Source organism: Sylvia atricapilla, chromosome 19 (assembly GCF_009819655.1).
Source record: "Sylvia atricapilla isolate bSylAtr1 chromosome 19, bSylAtr1.pri, whole genome shotgun sequence".
Lineage (NCBI taxonomy): Eukaryota > Metazoa > Chordata > Aves > Passeriformes > Sylviidae > Sylvia > Sylvia atricapilla.
Window position 1 is genome coordinate 7,295,002 of NC_089158.1, and position 13,729 is coordinate 7,308,730.

Consider the following 13,729-nt stretch of genomic DNA (forward strand, 5'->3'; position numbering starts at 1 on the left):
AGCTGAACACCAGGGCTTGTGCCTGGGCCCTGTGCCTGGGAGCAGCCTCTGCCTCAGCCTGGTGCCACAGGCTGCAATTTCTCAACTCAAGAGGCACCAGGGACTCGAACTGCTTGGATTTGGCTTTCTTAGATTTCAAAGATATTTATTAAAGACTTTTAGAGCTGCCCTCAAGAGGCTAGGGAGTCCAATCCCCATCCATCACCACCCCTCCCCTCCCAAAAGTATAAAAAATTCTGACTTTAAATTCTCACAAAATAACACAATATCCTCATTGCCACCTGGACAACCAGGGTCTTTTCACCTGAAGTTATTCTACACAAGGAAGAAGGAAATTTGGCCTGTACATTTTTCATTTCTCCATAAAGACTTAGACACACACAGCCAAAGACAACAAAGACCCAAATCTATTGACAGCAACAAGACCAGAGGAGTCACCTAAACCCAAAAGCCTGTTCTCTCTACCTGCACCTTCCCTGAGGCTTCCAGGAGAAACCTGAAGCTCCTCCTCATGTCCTCACAGGGGGAATTCACACTCAGAAAAAAAACAGAATCGAGTGACCCACCTGCTCCTGCAGCTCGTGGTGTCCTTGATTGGCTTCTGAAAGTGATGAACCTGCAGTCAGTCAGTTTTCCATGGCTCTGGATATCCTGCCCAGCAGAATGGGGATGGCCTGCACCTGCAGAGGGGTTTGTCAGCACTTTTTAAACAATCTGAGTTAACAGGGGAGTGAAAACCTGTGTCCCTGACCTCAAACAGTGTGGAGAAAGTTCACTGCAGAGTGGGGAGCTTTGGTTTTTCTCTTTGTTTTAGGATTTGCTTGCAGGGGCAGAGGGACACAGGGACTGCCTGGGTGGTTTTGATGGAGAATTTAGACACAAACACATCTAACAGCTTTAATACTCCAAATTGGCTTCATGGCTCTTACATAGTGAAGACAAAACTACTATTCAGAAACAGAAAAAAATACTTTAACACAGGGCTTCCCCAGCCATGGTGTTTCCCATCTTGCATCATGAAACAAAAGCCAAAAAACTTTCTCCTTAAGCCAAATTTCTTACCCTCTGTACTTCACTCAGCCTTGGTGAGCTTCAGACTTAGCACTTTCCCTTTCCTGTCACTTCAGCAACCAGACTGCAAATATTACGGGGGAAATTTTAAAATCAACTCTTCCACAAATCATCCCTTTAAATTATAAACTTTAAATGTTTTTACATGGAAGGGGCTTAATGATACAGCTTTCTATGAACTCAAAGATAACATAAGGGTCTTGGTCAGCATTGACATAAAAGGCATCTTGGTAAAAATCCTCCAGGGCCTTGACATTGCTGTAATAGATGTCCAGGCGCTTCTTAATATTTTCTTCCTCATCTTTGGGGTTCTGCCTGAGCCGGGCCTGGATCTCTGGAGTGGGAGCTGGTCTGAACGTGGTGTGGTATCTGCAGAGGAGAAGAAATGCCACAGTTTCAGCTCAGCTTGAGGACACAGCAGCCACTACTGCAGATACTCCATGCCTTTACCTATCACAGCCCCTGGCTTCTTTCTGCTCCAGGCTGGGGTTTTAAAACACAGACTGGAAATTTCAGAGCAGGGAAATCACTGTCATTGCTGCCCTCAAGAATCCTGGATCCTCAGAGGCCAAGGGTTTCTCTGGAGGTGACACTGGGAGTGTTTATCTGCTCCACACAAGGAGAAATTTCTATTACATTACCCAGTAATTTTTGATTTCTGTATTTAAAAAAGCCTTAAACATAAACACAGCCCTGTGTCCAGCATTGCTGGGACCTGTCACTTAAACTGTATTTAAGGCTCTCAGACATTTAATTGCTAACATCTTTATGTAGTAGCAGAAAGTAAAAAGAGGTTAATTCACCTGAGATATGTTTTGGTTATTTTTAATTTTCCAAAGGCCAGAATTTGGCTTCCCTCAATCCACAGTTGTGGCTTCCCTCAGTTTATTCAGCAGTAAGGAGGATTTTCATCCTCAGAGTCCTGTAGCAGTGCCACAGCCCAGCTCAGCTGACACCAAAGGAATTCTGATGATATTCCTGCATTACCAAAGGCTCCCCACAACCTCTAAAAAGCTCCTTTGCAATCAAGTGTTTAAATTCCCTGTTAGAATTGGTAATCCTAACTCTGAACAAATGTCTCCTCTGCCCTAACACAAAAACAGTTTATCCATCTTCCTGTACAGACAAATTTTCTGAAACTTTTGGGATAAATGCAAAACCAAGGAGAGAGCAGAGTCTGTGAGTGCAGAGCTGCATCCAGTGATGTGGACACGGAGTTCATTCCACATGGGAATGATTTAGGGCACAGCTGAAAGCCACCCCTGCCCTGCAGCCAGAGGGGCAGGCTTCACACAGTGCCAAGGATTAGACACAGCACCTAAAACAATTCAATTCACGGAGAATTTGTGAGGAATAAACCCCAGAGTGTGGGAGAGGGAAGCGTGTGAACTGGAGCAGATACTGAAGAGCCTAATCCTAATGATGAGAAATGCAAAGATGTGGGGATGATTTGCTTCAGCCTGTTCCTTTCTGCTGAACAACCACATTGCTCATTACTAAAGCAAAGAGAGCAGTTACAGCAAATCACTGCTGCTGTCACAAGTTAATGCTGCACCTCGAGTGAGATGTCTGAATAATCACCCATCACTTTGGGACAAATCCACTCCTTATGGCCTTAATCTTTGAGGGTTCAGGATTTGTCTTTGATGCAATGGGATGAGCTCAGCCTTTAGAAAAGTAAAACAAAGGTTTAAAATTTATGTGTGTGGAATCATAAAACCAGACCACAAGTGAAGTTGTGAACACATGCCAACTCCAGCAGGTATTTGGGAAGATAATTTTTTTTGTGGCTTGTCCCCTGGAAATCAAGGGTGGAGAAGGCAGGAAAACTGAAGGTCACTGGTGAGACAAGGGGATGTGAAATCAGTGAGATGAACCAACCTTATAGTGATTCAGTGACTCAAACGAGTCTGCTCTACTGAGTAGGAAATACATCAATACCTCCCAGCAGACAGGACCATCACGGAGCCTGGGGAAGTAAAATGCAGCAAGTTTTCCATTTCCCCTGCTGAGAAGCCTTCAGAATTCCCATAGGAATATCTGAAAACCATCTGCATTTAGGCTAGGTTTCAGACATCTTCCCTCAGCATTATTTTACCAACCAATTTAGTTACCATTAAAATGTTAGACCTGAGCTATTTGCTGCTGCAGATTTCAAGCACCAGCATTTAAAACCCCCTGTTCTGAGGAGCTGCTGCAGCAGGAAGGTGGGCTGCTGCTTCAGGAGCTATGAAAGTTTTACCTTTTCTTTTAAGCAATCCCTAAGCAGGAGTAGAGCATTCCTGAGCTCCTTAGATTTCTAAGAAGCCTATTTGGTGCTTTCATCTCCCTGGCAGTCAGGAAAATGTTACCCAAAGAGCCAGGAGTGCTCACCTCTCCCCAGTGACAGGATCAGTCCTCCGCTGGGACAGGCGCTCCATGATGGACTCGTGGGGGAGATTAAAGAAGAACACCCTGTGGAGAACACAACAGTTAAGTGCATTAACATCCTGAGAACATCTCCTGTGACCTTCAGAGCGGGAGTTAATCCTCACCAAATCAACAGCAGTGGTGGCAGTGATAGTCCCCTCAAGCCTGCAGTGTCACAACATGAGCACAGCATTTCTGCACAGCTTCTCCTCCTGTTTGGTTTGGCCTGCAGGCTCAGCAAGGCAGCAGCTCTGTGGCACAGGGACTGTGTGTGCTGTGTGCTCTGACAGCTCAGTGTGGGGGAACTGCAGCTGGAGCCTCTCCCAGTCTGGCCCAGCACTTCCCTCTGAACTTCTCCAGATCCACTTCCCAACCCAAGCAGCAAACAGAATCACAATGGCATGCCCCGAAAGGGAAATAAAAAACCTCTGCTCATCCTGTCAAGGACAGAGAAAGAGCTTGTCTGCCAGAATTATGCATTTCTCCAGTGCCCATGAGATGGATTTTCCTCTTGCTGTTTCACTCCACTCCTTTTGCCCTTGTCTCCCCCCAGAGTGAGTCCTCTGCTCTCCCACTCCTGCCCCGCATCCCTCAAAGCAGGAGGAGTGGTAAGACAGAGCACAAGCCTCATGATGCTGCTGACAATTCCCTGTCCCTTCCCTCAGCACTGCCAGGGCACGGGGAGCAGCTCAGCAGGGCTGAGCTTTGCTGGTGACACTGCTAAAAGGAAATATTAATGCTGAACGCTTCATCTGAAGATCAGAATCTGCAATTCCCATTGAGGCTGAGCGAGGGAGAGTTGCTCAGCATCTGAAAGAGGCAGCCCCACGGTGTCACTGGGGTGGGCCCCACACCAGGAACAGCTTTTCACTGGGGGATGGAGCAGGAGTTGCCAACCCATTTCACAGAGATGACACAGACGCCCTGACGTGGATGAAGGATGCAGAACCAGAAAACAACACGCCTCACATTCACCCAGGGACATCCCACTGTTGCATATAAACTGTTGTGCCCATCTCACATTGATTCCTTGTCTTTTTGGTAAATTATACTGGTCCTGTTAATTTTATATTTGTGTTCAAAAGCTCCTCAGCTGAAAATTCTTGACAAACTGCTGAGCGTGAGCAGACATGAATCCCTTGTCCCCCAGCTACTGGAGACCAGAGCACATCTGCACAAAGATCACATTTAACAATTAGCTCAGAACAAAATAAAAAAATAAGGTTCTCTTTGAACCTATGACAATAATTTTTCCCAGCGAAGCACAACCTGAAGGCTGTAAATACACTTCTCTTTACAACACATCTTCTCCTGCTGCTGCCTTCAAGGCCAGGCTTCCTGTTTTCATTTTTTGTCTGCTTCTCACAGGAGATACTGCGTGGTTTAGACATTCACCAAAGGAACATTTTACACTGACTGGGTGGGATCAGACCAGATGAAAGGCTGAGCTTTACCTTGGCATGCACATAGCAGATTACTAGAATCCTTTGTAGGATTTAAAGTTATGAAAATCATCTCTCTTTTCAAATGTTTACAGATAATGACTTCTATTCACACTGTGGTAACAAAATAACAGCCAGGAATAAAACATTCAAGATCTTGGAGATTCCAAAGACAGGAAAAGAACAACAGTTTCAACACTCTTTTATCCCTTACACTCTTAACATTTTGTTTTTTCTTTGTTTCTGTTGCCCAACAATGGCACAAAAACGTGATTGTCAGAACAGGTAACATCTGATGATATGTCTCAAGATGAATATTCTAGTAGAGAGGAACAACATTTATACAGTCATGATAATTGATACGGCTTCCTATTATATCCTGAGATAAACAAACCACTGAAGGATTATAACCTGGCATATCAAGAAAGCTTGTCGTAATTCATAGTTAGGAACACAAAAAGTATTATGGTGAAACACAAGAGCCTAAAAAACTCCACTTAAAAAGCTGCCAACAAAATGAACTCTGAAAGCCTTGTCTGAGGCTCCCTTCTTTTCCAAACAAGATGCTGCTTATTATCCAGGCTGGTGTCACCATGAAAGAGGAGTGTAGGGGGAAGATGTGGGAGGGTGCAGACATCCCTGCTAATGTGGATTTTTCTTCCCCCATGTGCACTGTGTAACAGCACACACAGAATTCACTGTACAGCAGCACAAACTCTCAATCCAAGGGTCCTTCCCGTGGAAGGTGGGATGCCTTACCCCTGCCACTCCACACATCTCCCACAGATAAAACAACACTCCCCAGGGCTGTCAGCTTAAAATTCTTCAAGAGAAGCAAAAAGAAGAAAAAAAAAAAAAAAAAAAAAGAGAGATGAAGGGGAAAACCACTGACAGAACTACGGTCTAGACTTAAAATACTTCCAATTAGAAAGCTTTATTACCATTTGGAAGGAGACACACACCCCACACAGTCTATTACACAGCCCCAGGAGGTTTACTCACATGAGTAAAGCCTATTTCCATGTATGCAGGCTGGGAAGTGTTAGCCTTGGCTATCTGATACATCTCCTGCAGCTCCTCAAGGTACTTCTGAGCAGCATTTGGCCTCTGTCCCTTGTTCAAGCTGCTGTGACTCTGATCACGTAACAAAGCTGACCCTCCAGCCGCCCAGGTAACACATTTATTGGATTTCTATTGGAAATCCTCATAACTTAGAGGGCTAAACCCATGACCTTGATCCAGCAGTAACTGGAACAACTCCCTGCAAGCACTGGATTCCTCTCCAAGCAGAGCTTGGCCCCTTCACACAGGGAGCGTGGATTTCTCACATAAATGCATCCTCTGTAAAGCTCACTTTAGGAATCAGCCAGACTTTGTAGGTTGTAATGTGTCACAAGTCCTATCAAGGGGGAATATGAAACAGATGTCATCAGGATTGGTAGACAGGGAGGAGAGAAAACACAGCCTCATATCAAAGTACACGACATTACCCTGCTGGATTAGCATCCAGCACAGCTCCTCTGCCACAGCTCCCAGTTCAGCTGCAGGAGGGGAGTGGCGTCAGTCAGCAGCAGGGTGAGGGGAGGGCTGGGCAGGGGGACACCAGGAATCCTCACTCCTGTGCCACAGGGTCAGAATCCACCTATGGGCAACCAAAAAATCTCTGGCATCCAGCTGGAGACTGTGGGGACAACTCAGTGCAGCCTCTGAGGTCTCTGAGGACAAACGTCCCCCTGACTCCCATTGAGTGATTCCTAAGCACAGCTCAGTCCTCTCTCCTTTGTTCCATCTCCCAGGAGAGGGATATGTGGGAAAAGGTCCAGTCCTGTCAGCTTTTATAGATGATAAAACTGTGAACACAAATGTTAAAAGGCACAAAGCATCCACGTGTCAGAATCCTGCCTCTTCCTCACTGTACTTGACATCACTTATCTAATCTAGTGCAGCTTCCAGATACATTAGAGAGATTAAATTCCAACAAATTAATAATGATGATGACACCTTCACTGTGTACCCAGTCAAATGAGAACTTGCTGCCTTTGGATGGTGATGAAATGTATTCCAGCCCTAACAGCTGGAATATAACGCTGTTTTCCTACCAGCCATCTGGCATTCCAGAAGAGTATTCCAGCCACTTCTGGCTTCTGACTATTCAGACAGTGTCATCTCAGAGCCTGGAGGTCACCAGGGCATCCTGATGCTTCCCCTGGCAAATGGAGGGAGGAGAGGGAAGAGCAGGGGTGGCAGAGGTGTTATTTCAGCCTGGATGGTGAGACAGCATTTTTGGAAAAATGTGTCCCAACCACGCCATAAGTGAAGGATTTGTGACCTACACAACAGCATTCCACTAATCCTGAGCTGCATTTGTTCCAGATGGCAACCAACCCACTTAATCCAAGTTATTAACAACTGGCAGTGCTCAGTGCTGTCCTCACAAGAATTTATTTGGTGGTGGTTTTTCCTGGATAGAACCACACTGACTTCAAACACCTGGAAGGGAAACATTTTGAGTGTTGAGTGTAAGAGAAGCAGGTGCTGTGTGCCTGAAGCCTGGAATCCTGTGCTAGGGAATAAAGAATGCTCCTGCTAAGGACAGCCCCCTTCCAGGATGGCTCTGCTGCTCTGCCAGCTGCCTTCACATCTCCAGAGAGCTGAAGCTTTGCCTGTGAGCCAGGACCTGTCATTTAAGCACAGCTGCTTCATGAGGCTGACCTAGATGGATCCAGATGTTGGCTGTTCTAGACCTGAGCTATTTACTTAGGTCAGATTCTCATCCTTGGCATTTCCCATTGCTCGGAGTTGCTCTTGATTGACACGGGTGGAGTGGAGCCCAAAGCCAAGCCCTTTTTATAGAACTATTGTCTGTGAAATTAGATTATACCATGAAATCAAATTCATATTTTGTTTCATTTAAGGATACAAAGACAACACAACAGGATATCTGAGACAGGATCCTGGTCCCTACCTGGCTTTTAAAAGTAGAGACTACTGACTTACTTATGGCTATACCAGGGCCAGGTCAAGCTTTGCAGCAATTTAGGATGCTTAAATTAAAACAAAAATACATCACCAGCCAATACTGGGCCACTTTTAACGCAGCTTTTAAACTTTTGAGTTGAAACTGCAACTTTAAAAATAGTCAGCTATTAATCTTTCCCTTATTTTCTTGACTCCTATATATCTTCCCCATCGCAGGCAGGTACCAGCTGCCATATTCCCATTCTTCACGCTCTGCACTCTGCAAAAAAAAAAAAAAAAAAAAAGGCCCCTGCTGGCCAATTCTTGTTTAAAATTGTGCATAATTGATAGTGGCAAATCTACCCCAGCTGTGTCTAAAACCTCTCCAGGGGCAAGAAAAACACTCTCTGTGACTGTCATTAACTACTAAATTAGCAAGTGCTCCTGGCAGTTTACAACGTACCACATCAGTCTGCTTAAAAAAAAAAATAAATGTGAAGATCAGATGCCTGTGTGATGTCAAAGTTACAGCAAACTTTGCTGGCAGAACTTTGACAGACCCTCAGCTAAATCAGAGCAAAAAGAACAGGAAGGAGAGAATGAAAGAAATAGAGAGGAAGAGACACAAAGTTACCTCCTCTTCCAGGCAGACAAATAGAAAATGTCAAATTCAAGGCTAAACAATAACTGGGCCTTCCATGAGGCACAGAACATCTTACTCCACATGGAGATATCAACAGTGTTCCTGATGTTATGGCACAATTCCCCACGGAAAACAACTCTCCTGGAGGATTCTCTCCTGGCAATGCAATGGCTGCAAGTTTTGTAATTGAAATATAAAGCTGAGAAAGAGCTGAGGTTGAAGTGTAAGGATGCAGTAGGTCCTAAAAGGCCACCACAGCTACAATCCTGGTGTGATTCCTGGCACAAACACAAGCTCCTCCCTTTGGTTCACAAAGCAGCCAAAGCTGGTGGGGAGTAAATCACAGAGTTCTCACAAATGCAGGGAAAAGCCTTGGGGGCACCATGGACTGAACTGGCAGAGGGATAAAACCATCTCTATAAATTGTGCTGAATTTGGGTGAACTCTAAGACTCTCATTGTTAAAACTGACCACATTATTAGCTTTTAAAAGTTTTTAAAAGTGCACAAACCTGTACAAACTTCTGGATTTCACAAGCAGAAAGGAGCGAGATGGCAGCTTTGGTCAGGGTGCAAAAAATTATCAGCATTGCAAAAAGGTCTTTTCCTTAGGTAGCACCACGGAGTGATCACAACAATAAGACAAATCAAGATAGTGGTTCAACTTGACAGGTACGAGGAGGTTCAGATCTGAGTCCAAGTAACTTATTCCAGATAAAACCCTGACCATTTCATCTTTGTTGACTTTCCAAACAGAGATACTGACTTGGATCAATCAATTCCCCTAAAGAACATCCCCTTCCCTATGGCATAAAGACACCTTGAACCTGAAACTTTGGCTAAACCTCTTCTCAAGCACCATGGCCCAGACAAGGATGCCAACACATTATATTTTCACAATTACATTCTGCATCCCCAATCCCCCTCTTAAAAATTCGAACTGGTTACACAGATCCCATCTACCTTCTCCCAAGGCTTGTTCAGGGCTCAGTGCAGCTCTCACCAGGTGTTTTGCCCATGGGTAACCAGACCTCAAAGGCTCTGCTGAGGCTGCACCCCTGACTCAACATGAATCAGTTTATTCCCTACCCTAAATACTCCTCCTGCATGTCTCTGCAATGGATAAAATGATCCTTATCTCTTATTTATGGAAGGAGCTGTTGGGAGGTTTTATTCACTGATTTCTTTCAAACTCTGGGATATCTTCTGATGAAAGATGCTTGATTCTATTTTGGGAAGTAATTTCACCCTCTAGGTTTCAACCATAAGGGAATATACACAGCATAAACACTAGAACACAGGTTAATCAGCACAAGTGTTTTGCTCATTGAGCTCTTACAGTGATTCATGGCACGACAAGCTATTTCCAGACATTGGATCTTTTCAAATGGATGCATTTCTGTCAAATAACTACAAAAGGCAGCTAAGTGGGGCACTATTCCCAGGACGTGGCTGCTGGCCAGGGGAGTGAGGTGAACAACATCCTTCATGGCTGCAGATGTTCCTTCTCCTCAGCAGCAGTGCAGAGTTATGACTCTCTTAGATGCTTTCCACCTCCCAGCTGCATGAGCTGGGCTCCACCAGCCCAGACAGCCAAGGGGACAGGGTCCCTCTGTGTCCCAGCCCATCAGCCTGCTGTCTGAGGGGTGTCCCAGTGGGTGCCACAGCAGCTCACCCAGGGGGAACAGGCACTGCTGCCTGCCTGACAGAACAATGGACTGGGGCTGGAGCTGGAATGAAGCAAAGCAGCTCCATGGATTCACAGCAGCAAGGAACCCCAGGCCTTTGGGCAGCCTGAGCCCTTCCATGGTCTGCAGGACCTGGGGCTGTGCAAACATGACAGAGCACAGTGAAAGGCACACAGAGGGAGAAAATGTGTTCGTAGGAGTGGCTTCGATGCATTTTTAAAGCTTCTTTAGAGGAGGCAACATTAACTCCTTCTGTGTGTAATAAGTGGCTTGGATGCATTAATACCTGCATTCTGAACTGCTTTACATTGCTCCCCTCATTTCTATTCTTTGCCTCCTCCTTCCTCTCAGCTGTTATTCCAGCATCTTTGCATTCCCCCTGGAGTTCATTCCAGCGGTGCTTTATGAATCACAGAATAAGATGGCAGCCAGCAGTGCTTTAGAGAAGTGTGCCTGGCACCATTCCTGCCCTGCACAAGGTTAATCAACCCCCTCCTCAGATAATCCACAGCCTCTGCAGCCCCAGAGGCCCGAGGTCAGGAACCTGAAGCCTCTCCCCCAAATGCAGGAGTGTTTCCTCAGATCCCTGTGACCCTGCCCTGCAATAATGAGATTCTGCAAAGCAAATCTGGAGCAGAGCAACAGCTCCAGGGTTAAGCACCAACAAACTCATCTCAGGACTGATGCCTTTGCTGCCTGTCTGCAGCTTGGCACCAGCACCTCCTGCTCCTAACAAGGGTAAAACCTATACTTTTCTTCCTTATTAAATAAACTGAATAAAATTTAGAGTAAATGATGCTTAACCCCCACCCCCAACATTTGAACACTAACTTTTGTCGTTAGTAGGGTATTTGGTATGTGAAAATAAATAAAAGGACTGACACCGAAAAAGTGTATGATTTGGGGGCAAGGGGAAGGAATAAAAGGATGGATTATAATGTGTCATTTTATATATGTGTCAAAGGAAACCAATTTCATAATAGGGAATAAAAATTCCCTGTTTAAATACTGTCAAATAAATCCTCAAATGTAATAGGGTTCACTTCTGGGGAAAGGAAAACTAAATCTGATTAAATATTAATGTGGCATAGTATTAATTAAGAGAGAAAAAAGTCCATCAAGAGAACCCCAATATGTTTACTGTGTCCCCAGGAAGCTGGAAAATTTCACAATCAAGTGTGTAAATGTTCTAAAAAAGGGTCCTGAATATTTTATGAATATTTGTCATAAAACAGAAATAATAACCACTGTGCAGAGCTATTAGAATTAATATTTATGCTGCCCGCCATGAAATATTCATGGGGACAGAGAAAGGGGGGCCCGTAAGACAAGAATTAATTTACATTGGGCTTGGTTTACCCGCTGGCTTGATGTTTAAAGACGGCTTGACAAGGCTCCATATGAATCCGTCAGTCACTTGCAGCGGTAGGTGGGGTGAAGGCAGGGGGAGGTGGTGGGGGGGAGCGGGTCCAGGCTGCTGACAGCTCACAGATTGAGTTTCTGACAGCCCTTAAAAAATCTAAACGGCCCCCCACCTTTTTTTCCTTCTTCCATTGCCCAAGGCGCTCTGTACTGCCACCGTTCATCCGATCTCCCCTTCCATCTGCTGAAATTAAGGAATTAATGAGCGCTATACACTTTACAGCAGGCCCCAGGAATGTTTACTGGTGATTAAATTATAATGCAGCCGAGCTGTATAATTCATGAACCAATTAAAGGAAGTGTTAGTTGATTTGATGGGATGAGGACGTACAAAAAGCATTTAACTAATAGGGAACCGTGGGCTGCCGGGCGCTTTGGCTTTCTCGGATTACGCGGCTAATTGCTCTGCTTTATAGGGCTGTCACAGATAGCCATACATATTTCATTGTTCTCAAATACTTCAATTGTTTGCTTTCGTGTTGCTGCTGTAATATGTAGAAGCCCAGCCAAACTTCAGTGTAGTTAAAGCACTACTCTGCAAAAGCAGGTTGCTCTGGGAGGAGGGAGGGACGAGAGGGGCACGAGGAGAAGGCTGGCTGAAAAGGAGTAACTTAAAGCCTCAGAGTTAAATGTCACTCAGCAATTACATGATTAAAAGCTGCAACATATGATAGTCTTTTGTTTTACAACTTTTTGGACACTAATATTCTATGCTGACTTCACCGCGGAGAAAATATTGGTGTGCTGAGCTGCTTTTTTGTTTGTCTAATACCGAGGAGCGAATGAGGAAGGTGGAGAGGAAACTGCATTAAAAAATCCAGCAAGGAAGAGCTAGATTGCTGCGGTTATCAAGAGTAACACATCATGTTTAAACTTAGGTGGTTTGATATTCTAAAGCACACGAGAGATGAAGGAGGTTGATTTCCCATCTGGGAGAACGCTCGGTGTCTAATTCAGAGAGCTGCTGAGTCGTGCGAGCTGCTCATCCCAACAACTCCAGTTTGTTGCACAAGGAATGGGGGAATTTGCCATTCCTGCTGTTTCACAAAGCACTCCCCCACAGCTGACGGGCCACAGGGTTTGATGAAACAGATTCTCTGGGTTTGAAGGGGCCTATCAGTCAAGTTACTCCCCAGTCAAAACAGACACATTCTTCCAGCAGTGAAATCCCCAGCCCATATCCAGAGGGATCGCTGAAGAAATTAGGTGCAATCAGATCAACATCTCACACAGGCACTATTTTGTGGTTAGACCCTGGAATCTATTGAGTAAACAACAAGCTGGGTGAATATTGGATTTCTTTAGCTCAGTGAAGAAGACTGCAGACCTCCTCCAAAATGTTTTGCCACCCACCTGGGGGACTCTGTGGTAAATCTGACCTCTCGAATTTGGAGCTTTCCATTCCAAAGTGTTGTACAAGCACCAGCTTATCAACTTCCAAGATAAGTTATTTTGTAAAGTCTATAATCTAGCTCATCTCTTTCCTCATGCCTGTTCCTTCCAGGATTTGGGTTTGGAAAGCAATCCCTCTGGAGAGCCCTCCACCAGAAATCAGGGTGGCTTTGCAAGCCAGTGCAGGTGCTCAGCAGGGAGGCAAGAGATCTACATTCAGTGAATAGTTACTTTTTTTCTAAAAAGAGCAAACCTAAATGGCCCCAGAAAGAAGGAGCTGCACATCCCAGTTCCCAGGGCAGCACTCAGACTAGCAGGCTTAGGCCAGTCTAGGTGGGAAAAAAATTGGAGTACTAAAGAAAAAAGATTTCCCATATAGCTTGACACTGATGTTAAAAAGTATGCAAATAAAAATACTTTAAATAATTCCCTTTGTTCAGAACTACCATATATTGATGGTATATATATTACATAGTTTGTCCCCAGTTTCTGAGTTAAGAGATGCAGAACTTTGGCCTAGTTTAACAGGTAGGCTCCGAAATGAGGGCTAATGACACCAGTCACATGGCAGGAAAAACTTGTCATCAACCCACTGGGAGGCTGAGTAAAATGGAAATCAGATTGTCTGCTCTGGAAAATAGAAAGGTTAAATTGTCTGGGAGATAAAGTTGATCCTAAACTCATCTAAGTGGCCAGTGCCTCAGC

At 44.9% G+C, this 13,729-nt stretch overlaps 1 protein-coding gene across 2 annotated transcripts in view; it reads right to left on the reverse strand.

Moving 5' to 3' along the window:
• Positions 1-793: 793 nt before the first annotated feature.
• Positions 794-13,729, reverse strand: part of AK8 (adenylate kinase 8) — a 66,530-nt gene continuing 53,594 nt past the window's right edge. For both annotated transcript variants that reach the window (XM_066332818.1, XM_066332817.1), the window contains 2 exons: positions 3,445-3,525; positions 794-1,440 (listed from right to left, as the gene is read on the reverse strand). In XM_066332818.1, coding sequence (XP_066188915.1) covers positions 1,203-1,440; positions 3,445-3,525 — 319 coding nt within the window. In that variant the 3' untranslated portion in view covers positions 794-1,202. The remainder of the gene's footprint in view (positions 1,441-3,444; positions 3,526-13,729) is intronic.